Here is a 9,760-nt window from a genome sequence, read left to right on the forward strand (position 1 = left end):
TCCTCCATAATATAATCTTTATTAATCGGCTTAGTTACGCCTCCAACTTCATATGATAAGATTATATGAAAGGATCAAATAACACGTCGAAAACCCAAATAATGTAAAACTCACCACTACCTTTTTTCGATGTGTTATTTGATCGCTCGAAAACCCAACACAAATAATGTCTAGTTTTGGATAACTAGAACTCAAATTATGGAGTATTGCAATGAAACATGTTCAAATGAAGCAAAATGTATATCAAAAAATTCAGCAATATGAGACATTGTTATTGTTTAATTCAATACTCAATTACTCCAATAGTCGTTGCATACACTTAATTTCTTGTATTGAATAGAAAAGTGACATTGTTAGTGTTACACCTAAAATGCACTTCTTCAATGATCCACAGGTGGTGAATAGGAGTGAGCCGTACAGTTTCATTCCGTATACTGATCGTGCAAAAGCACTCGCACACAAATTCACACTTTACCTCTTTCGGGGCGAGGAAATTTTACAAGAGCACTTCTTGAGGTACTTAACAAATTGTTCCCCTCTATTCCAAGAACGACACGGAAAGTTAAACAATTATTTTTTTAGACATTAAACAAATATATTAAAATCTTTTGCTGTATAAAATTTAATATAATTTATAGCGCTTTTATGAAGAAGTCAAAATGCGTAGATTTAATTCAAAAAAATATTATAAATTCATCAAATCCACACCCTAATATTAGATTTTTAATAAGCAATGGATGCTCGAGTGGTAAGCACCCTTCACCTCCAACCCTAAGGTTGGGGGTTCAAATTACCAACAAAACTCAAAAATAAGACAGAAGATTAAACATGTATCAAAATGGAATCGTAACCACATTCACCTTGAAATTTACTAAGAAACAAGTATGCAGTAAAATAATAATGCCAACACTAAACAAAGCAAAGAGATTAAAAGGCCAACTAACGAGCTTCATAGCAAAAAGCTGGCTGATGGAGGGAATTAACATGTTACGGAACATTTTTCCACAAACATCACCAATTTGGTAGTTATACAAAGATGCGTGCAATAAAAAGTAAAATCTTAGTATGATCCTGAACAATGCACTTCCACTCTTCCAGTATCTAATTAAGGGATATAAGCCGTTGAATCACCTTAAATACTTCATTGACCCATTAGCATTGCAGAATTTCTAAAGACGACTAAATGCTTACAACATAACAGGAGCAACAATAATAATGCCAATAAGAAAAACCATCATTACCATTAAGAAAGACAGCTCATAATGCGATTCTTCCACTCTCAGACCAAACATTTAATTCGATTCATCAAGAAAGCCAAAACTTAAATTTATAGAGAAAAAGAAAATGGGAATGTATACAGCTAACATCACCTGAATCAATAGCAGCTCTGATGTTCCGACGAGAGCTATTAACCGTGATAAGGTGCATGACCAGGAGGTGGAACACCTCCAGGCGGCATGGTTGATGGATGAGGAGGCTGACTTACACTATAAGATCGACCACTACTAACAATGTGATTGGTCTGCTGTGACGATCCAGGAGGATTTACTGCTGTTGCATAAGCAGAAACCGGTGAAGCATATGATTGCCCAGGAAATCTGGTAGGAGTAGATGGAAAGGTTGATCCGCCACCCTGCAAATTTGGATTCCATGAGGACATTTGGGATGTAGATGCTTGGCCAGGAACAGCAGCGGCAGCAGCATAGCCAAATGACTGTGGACCAGACTGAGGGTTATGCCAAACTGGAGGTGTGGCATGGACCGCTGATGCTTGTTGCATTGCAAGCAAACTTGATTCTGGAACTGTGTAATCTCTACTTTTGTCACTGTATGCCTGCTTCGACAGGATTGAAAAATTAATTTGAGCGGAGAGGTATGACAGAAATATGCAGAAAGGACCAAGTGTGAAGAAGCATACTTTCAGCATTCCAGTAACCGAATCTTAAAATTTGGTGCCGAATCTTTATTTATTTAGTAATCATTTTTTCCTTTGAAACCAACTCAAAAGCACATATGTATACCTGTACATTCAGATCAGTATGACGAGAGTATGATAGATGAAGCTTACAATAGCCACCATCATATATGCAGTGTCCCTCTAAAGCGTCCTTTGCAGCAGCTGCAGTTGTTACATCTGCATTAAAATCAATACATCAACACTTATATTCCAATAGGTTAAACTTCACGGAAAAGGACAACATAGGAAAAAAAGATGGCAGGATGTGCAATTGGAGATTATAACCAGGCTACCATGATCACACGCCCATCTGCTAACGCCCTAGTGTAATAGAATTGATGTTTGGGGTGACATTAAATATCTCTTGTGGATTGCATCACTCCTTTTTTTAATAAGTATGGTATTTGAGCACTTGCGAGCGCCTCGACTATTTCACTGGGTACCTACTATCACCAGTACATGTATCGGGTGATTCTGTTCACAAAAATGGTTGTGATGAATGATAGATAGGGGTCGTTTGGTAGAGTGTATAAGAATAGTGCGGAATAAGGTGTATTAGTAATGCATGGGTTAGTAGTGCAAGCATTAGTTATGCAGATATTATTTCTTATCTATTGTTTAGTGTGGTGTATTAAAATTATAATGCATTGCATAATTTTTAAAAAAAATAGTTGTTTACAAAAATGCCCTCCATATTCTCAAGCTTTAAAAGGGACTTTAAGGATAATTTTGTCTTTTAACCAACCTAATTCATGCATTAGTAGCCTTGGTATTACTAATGCCATGGTTTCTATGCATTACTTATACATAGGATAATACCAAGTATGATGTAGATTAGTTATACACACGTTGAAAAAATGTACCAAACAAGGTATTAGTAATGCATAGAGCTAATGCTTGCATAATTTTTTCTAATACCTCCTACCAAACCACCCCATAGTGTTTTCAGTCTCAATTATACTAGTCAGCAAAGTTAGTCTTCCAATCTTTCTTCATCCTGCATGGATGTACATGTAATCTATATGAGAATGTTAACAGAATCCTTTTCTGAAGCTAGCAAATGGTTCTAAGTGTAATCACACATTTCCCAAGACCAAAGCAAAAGCCACAACTGCCAAAGGGCGTGGCGGAAAGAAGAGATTAAGAAAATAAAGAAGGCACCACAAAACTTCAAAGGCTAGACAAAGTAAACACATGTCGTAAAATACTAAACAGCAACTACAACCCATACATACCAGGATACTGAATTAATGCCTGGGTTTGACCATTCTTCTCAAATATAGCAATCTTTTGGACAGTGCCAAATGCAGAGAATACCTATTTTGGGGAAGAAAAGTAACAGCAGAATATAAATGAATAACACAATTTTTTTTGAGAAAGGTAAATGAATAACACAATTACCATTATGGACTTCAATGAAATAACAAAAGAGAAAAGAATACCGTGTGAAGGACATCAATAGTAACAGCATACTGCATATTTTCTAGAGAGGCAAAAAGCACATTACTCTCGGGTTCCTTTTTCTTTCCATCTGGACCTACAACAGGCTGAATACAGACCTTGTGAGGACTTCTCCAATACAAGAATGACAACAAAAATGATGAGCAATGAAACATACCTGAAGAAGCCCCTCCATTGCAGTAGGATTTACTGGGAGATAAGGGTTTGTATAGTCCCTATACGATGAAATACAGAACTAAATGTGAATCAAGCTGATATAAGCATTTACGAATATCAGATCAACTAACTTATACAACTCTGTAACAACATAAACTCCGAGATATTTCCCAGAAGAAGTTGTAAGTTTAGAAGCATTAGACACCTCAAAAGTAACGGTAAGTGCAAAAACACTGCTGTTAACCAAAGACCATATTTAAGGAGTTACCACGCCTATACCACAAAATTACTGCATAAACAAGAACCTCCCCCACCCCACCATCCTAAAAAAACTCATTTCATGTCCTAACTGCTGACTATTGAGATGAAAAACTCGAAATCGACCAATCAATCAGCTATGCATCAATTTTAAACTAGTTTGTGAATCATCTATCCGCTTCATTGGACCAATTTCATTCCAATACGCTACAATACTCCCTCCATACCTTCTTATATGATGATGTTTGACTTGGAATGGAGTTTACAATGTCAAATAGACACATATATTATATTAGTAATAGTTTGACAGATATAATATCACATCAAAGTTTAATATTCAAATTAGCAATACAATTAGTTGGTATTGAAGCTTAGTTGTTATTACATGTACATCAGGCCCGGTGTTTAATACAAATCCTTTTAAACTTAAAAGAAAAAGAATACAAGCAGAGATTTAGTGCAACCCGAAAAATAGTAACAGAGAACCGAATAAATTAACAGGTCATGGTTCCCGGACTGAAATGTCAGCTTACAATCAGTATAGCCTAAAATATTAGAATCCAATGTTAAAGCAGTATTACAGTTGAATTTACAAGGACAGATTGTCTAAAGAAACGTCTTGCAGTTAAAGCAATGTCCCTTTGTACAACATAACCTACAAAATACCATAGCTAACAATTTTAGCCTCACAGCCCTACAGGGAAATATCCAAGATCGGAGAGCTAAATAAATCTGACAAATAGATAACTTGGGTTAGATACTATGAGAGTCAGCAAGAACACACATAAACATACTCTCCAGTCTCCACAACCGTTCTTATAAAGGAAAATATATACATCTAATTAATGTCCCAGGTTTTTCGTCTGCTAACTAGACACCCATGATAAGTGACTTCAGATACAAATAAAAATCAACATTCATCCATTCATCCAATAAAACATATAGGGAAAATGAGAGGATCGGGACAAATAAAAATGAAACAAGACTTCATCAAAAATACAATTGAAACAACATAAAATCTTATATCAACTTGACTTCCGCATATACACATTAAGGACTAACAGACAACTCAGCAATAATGTCAATGAAACTTAACACTAGTTATAACAAGAAGTAGCATTCGAGCAAATATTTGAAATGAATACACAGTTTGTGATCCCAAACAATTGAAAAGCATTCTCCAAACCACGAACTCAATAGAAAAAACAAAAATCTTCACATGGTCATCTAAAATGAGAAATGAGAGGAATGCAGTTAGCCACTATTATGAGATAAAGAAAATTACTACGAAGCCATGTCAAACACATCTGTGTTTTAGCTGCCGAGCTTCACTAAACCCTAGATGACAAGAAGCATAAGAAATTAGAAAATACCTCAAACTGTAAATCAAAAGCAGATAATTATAAATGTGGCAAAGAATAATGCGAGCACAAATAGCAATAACAATAAATATTAAGTAACAAAGTCATAAATACAAAAAAATTGTCCAGGTAAAACTGTGCTACCTGCTCCGATGAGATTGAAATTTGATATTAAGGTCCGTGTGTGCAGAGTATGAGATGCGCAAGTGACAATGATTAACATGTTCCGGAAGCAGGTACCTACGATAAAAATGAAGGATTGAATTGATCGGGCGTAAAGTGAGAGGCGGGTTGAATAAATCCAAGTATGTTCAATCAACTAACTACACATACTTTGGTATACTTCTCCCATCCAGTGCCTCTCTAGCAGCAGATGCTGTCCCAACATCACTAAATTGAATCAATGCCTGTCAAGGTGTAATAGAAACCCATTAATACTCTACCAATCCATCCACCCAAAATTAGAAAAAGCCAAACTCATTGGTGCACAGATATACCGACCTGAAAACCTGCTGCCTTTTCAAAAGTAGCAATCTTTTGCACAAAACCAAAGGCTGAAAACACCTGCGACGGGTTTTGGCCCATTAAAAGCAAATCAGTCTAGAAAAGAAATAGCAAAATATCAACCAGTACTATGTTTCCCAAAACACACTGAAGAAGAAACACAAAGGAACTAGATTCTGAGTGCAGAGTAACACCTGTATATGCAAGCCATAGAAAGGTTTATGACTGACATGATTACATATCCAGAATCTCCAACAAAAGATCTTAAATAATGACCATCTGTGATTCAATCAACTTTAGTTAACACTGCCATCATTTAAATGTTACTATATTGGATGAAAGTTCAATAGTAAGTAATAATTGAGCTCTTCTAAAATATGAACCATAAAGATTAAAGAAATTGAAAGAATGCCCCAAGAATAATCTACAACACTAGAGAAAATAGGTTCTAAAGCATGAAAAGAAAAGAAACACCATAAATTGCATTACCTAAGCCAACATAAAGCAACGTAACAATATTCTTCATAGAGGTCCACTAGTTGCAGTTCCTTTCTTTTTTGGGAGATATGGAAGTCCACTAGTTAATACATAATTCTTGGGGATCATGGGCATGTTCAAAATTTTATTAATGACTATTGAATGAATACTCAACTCTTCAAAAGGCCGACTTTCCAACAGTTCATAAGGCTAGCTTTCTTGAAAAAACTTCCTTTATAAAGAGGAGAGAAAGTAACGAGACTCTTACCAAATGAATCACATCGATGCTGACATCACCAGCTTCAACACCCTCAATAGTTACCAGCAAAACATTTCCTGGAACATCTCCGGGACTCTTATTATTGACAATCTCATTCCTGTTAGAATACTGGATGTATACAGTCTTGCCACGAACTTGAGCAGGCTCTGAAGACGAGGCATAATATGAAACCATATTGATTGCCTGATTAAGGTCTGCCTGCAGTTGCAAAATGTGCATATTAGATGCTAATAACAAAAGTCATGCTAACACTGTCATTAGGGAAAGTGGATACACCAAAAAATTGCTTTAGGAAAAGGAATCCAGGAACGTAATTAACCTATTTCAGCAGTTACTTATTCTACTATTACAATTTACAAAGTCATTATGGAAGCTCCTACTGATTCTACAATTTACAAATTCACTATGACAGCTTCAGACCATTCCAAAGCCAGTTTGAGCACACCTCAACTAACCCAGTGGCCAGCGGCAGTTCCTAATATAGAAGATTGGCTCACACCCAATGTTTAGGGTTTGAACTGAAATAGCCTAACCTTAACAACTCAGCCATCTTCTAATCATTCTTAATGAGTTAAACATGGAACGTAGCCTGACATGAACAGCCAATGGAAACTGAGAGCGGTTTTGAACCGTGGATGTATTTAATAATCGAACTCTAATTACTCACATTTCAAAGACAAAATCCAAAAAAAAACTTTGGACGAATTTTCTACGATCTAAAACAGCCAATCACGATAATCGAAATCAACTTGAACAACTTACGAATTCGACAAAGGCTTGGTTGCGGTTGGCCCCGACGTTGCACTTGGTGTTGACAATTTTACCAAAGGGCTTGCAAAGCTCTACAAGCTCTTCATCGCTGCAATCCCATGGCAAATTCCGGAGGTGAAGAACTTTCGACGGCGTCTGTGTGTACCGAAACTGCTGTTGCCCGGATGTTGACATCGGCCGATTTAGGGTTGCGATTCCCACCGTCGGGGGTCTATTTTACCTAACGAACTTTGAGCAGCTGGTTCTTTTCTTTCCGACTCGAAGAAAAATAACCTTTGTCCTCTCTATTTCGGGGCTCGGCTTCTGTCTGTATACTTTAGTATACTGTATATTGATTTTTACGGATAGAGTAACTTTTTTCCGTTGATCTAATTATCTAAAGGGTAACTAGCCCCACCTTTTTTCTTCTACTTTATGCAACGCTCACTTCCACATTTTATTTTTTCTCAAAAGAAATTGTAACAACTATTCGAACAAAAGAAACTAGAAAATTTGTTTATATACCTAGACAAATTTGATAAAAACTTTTATGAATTTTTTTTTCAAGTTTCCTGTTATTCAGTTATTCTGAACTATTAGGAATTAAAAGAATTAAGTTTTTCTAAATTTCAAATTAGTCGTTCGTGCATTCCTTTAAAATTGTGTTAAATTAGTTTTTAAATTTCTAAAAAAAAAATATTAGGCACAGTATAATTTATTTTTAAAAAGAACCCATTAAGACTAGACGACAAAAATCAGTTATTGTAATTGTTAGATATTCTTATCAGTTAAAGTTAACATTTGGACAAATTTTGCATTATAAATCAAACATTCACATGTATTTTTTGGAAGTTGATTTTGAAGTTAAATACTCCCTCTTTTCCAAATTATGTGGCATACCTCGAATTTTGAGAGTTAAATTTTTTAATTTTAACATTGAATCTTTAATTTTTTTGAAACAAACTTATCTATTTGAAAACTACTTAAAAAGTAGTACAAATCATAATAATTAATAATTTAAAATATCTAAAATTCTTATGAAAAATTTGTGGTTAAAAAAAAATTCATTTAACTCTCAAAATTCGAACTCCGCTACGTAAATTGATTAGTTAGATACACCAATAAACAAAACGAGTATAAATTGATCATTCAATATATATGTTTTGTTGACACATAGTTGCTTTCTCTTATTGCCTTGGGAACCATTAATTGCTTTTGACCCTAGAAATATTTTGACACTTTTATTTTAGACTTTTTTTGGTTACGCTGTTTTTTCTTTAATTTTTACTAAATATATAGGTGATATTTGACTGTTAGTTTAGTTTTCGAAAATTTAAGTTTCACCAAATTCCATATCGGTTGTATTTATAAAAAAAAATTATCATATGAAAGAAAAATAAAGAAGTTTAAATTTTACAACATATACTTTTGTGATTACTTTCAATATTTGGGTATAAGAAGAAATTAAATCATAGATCTAATGATATGTTTTATGATCGATAAAATTCACTAGTGGAGCAATAAATTACACATTCTTTCTAAAGCTTATTTTTGGTTTAAACGTGTCATGACCCAAAATCCTAACATGTCGTGATGGTGTCTATCTCGATACTAGGCAAGCCGACCATTTCAATAAATCACAATTTCTTTTAAGTTTAAAAATATAATATTTAAACACAATCCATAAGTCTCACAAATACCGATACAAACACTCCCAAAACCTGGTGTCACTGAGTACATGAGCATCTATACATTATAAGTCTGGAAAACACGGTCTATAATAGTCTAAGACTAAATACAGTGAACAAGGAGATAGGGAAGGAGAGACTAGGTCTGCGAAACATGGCAGCTACCTCAAAATCTCCGAAAAATCAACTGTGTGGAAGAATCAACACCCACTGTATCCGGGATCACCTGGATCTGCACACGAAGTGCAGGGTGTAGTATGAGTACAACCAACTCAGTAAGTAACAATAATAAATAAAGAACTGAAAGTAGTGACGAGCTTTTCAGCTAAGTCCAAATACAGTACTTTTCAATATAAAAGAGTAGGCATGCTCTCAAGTTCAACATTTAAGATTTCACTGAAATTTCATATCAAGTTTAACCGAAATAGAAAATAATATTTTTCCGAAATTTTCAAAAATAGTGATATATGATAGTTGAAATGCAGCAAATAATGAAATCAATGCATCCTCTCAGAGTAACAGTCACTCAGTCCTCCCATTCACTCCGACCTCACAGTTACTCTTTTCTCACAGTTACTCTTTTCTCACATTCACTCTTTCCTCACAGTCACTCATTCTTCACAGTCACTCATCATCTGGCACTCGCACTCAGTAGGTACTTGCGTTCACTGGGGTGTGTACAGACTCCGGAGGGGCTCCTTCAGCCCAAGCGCTGTATCAAGCCAATCATGGCATAAATCAATAAACATGCTGCGACGTTCAGCCCAATCCATAAATATCCTCACAATTAGGCCCTCGGCCTCACTCAGTCATCAACCTCTCCAGTCTCTCGGGCTCTCAGAAATCATAATAAACAGCCCAAAAATAG

General features: G+C 35.2%; 1 protein-coding gene across 2 annotated transcripts; it reads right to left on the bottom strand.

Moving 5' to 3' along the window:
• Positions 1-1,216: 1,216 nt before the first annotated feature.
• Positions 1,217-7,532, bottom strand: LOC107787487 (polypyrimidine tract-binding protein homolog 1). Of its 2 annotated transcripts, none has more exons than XM_075234695.1 (10): positions 7,217-7,532; positions 6,443-6,652; positions 5,695-5,757; positions 5,527-5,600; positions 5,338-5,433; positions 3,576-3,633; positions 3,400-3,504; positions 3,193-3,274; positions 2,069-2,134; positions 1,217-1,834 (listed from the first exon to the last, which is right to left on the bottom strand). In XM_075234695.1, exons 1-10 carry the CDS (start codon positions 7,397-7,399, stop codon positions 1,824-1,826), a joined length of 948 nt encoding a protein of 315 aa, XP_075090796.1. In that variant the 5' UTR covers positions 7,400-7,532; the 3' UTR covers positions 1,217-1,823. The 2 variants fall into 2 exon arrangements, with proteins under 2 accessions (XP_075090796.1, XP_016464558.1); XM_016609072.2 differs by having other exon boundaries at positions 2,022-2,134.
• Positions 7,533-9,760: the final 2,228 nt, after the last annotated feature.

The sequence above is a fragment of the Nicotiana tabacum genome, chromosome 17 (assembly GCF_000715075.1).
Source record: "Nicotiana tabacum cultivar K326 chromosome 17, ASM71507v2, whole genome shotgun sequence".
NCBI lineage: Eukaryota > Viridiplantae > Streptophyta > Magnoliopsida > Solanales > Solanaceae > Nicotiana > Nicotiana tabacum.

Coding starts and splice junctions, on each gene's coding strand:
- LOC107787487 (XM_016609072.2), bottom strand. CDS start 7,399: ATGTCAACATCCGGGCAACAGCAGTTTCGGTACACACAGACGCCGTCG. Junction 5,601..5,694: donor AAAAGGCAGCAGGTTTTCAG/GTCGGTATATCT, acceptor ACACCTTGACAG/GCATTGATTCAATTTAGTGA. Junction 3,505..3,575: donor CAATGGAGGGGCTTCTTCAG/GTATGTTTCATT, acceptor GTCTGTATTCAG/CCTGTTGTAGGTCCAGATGG.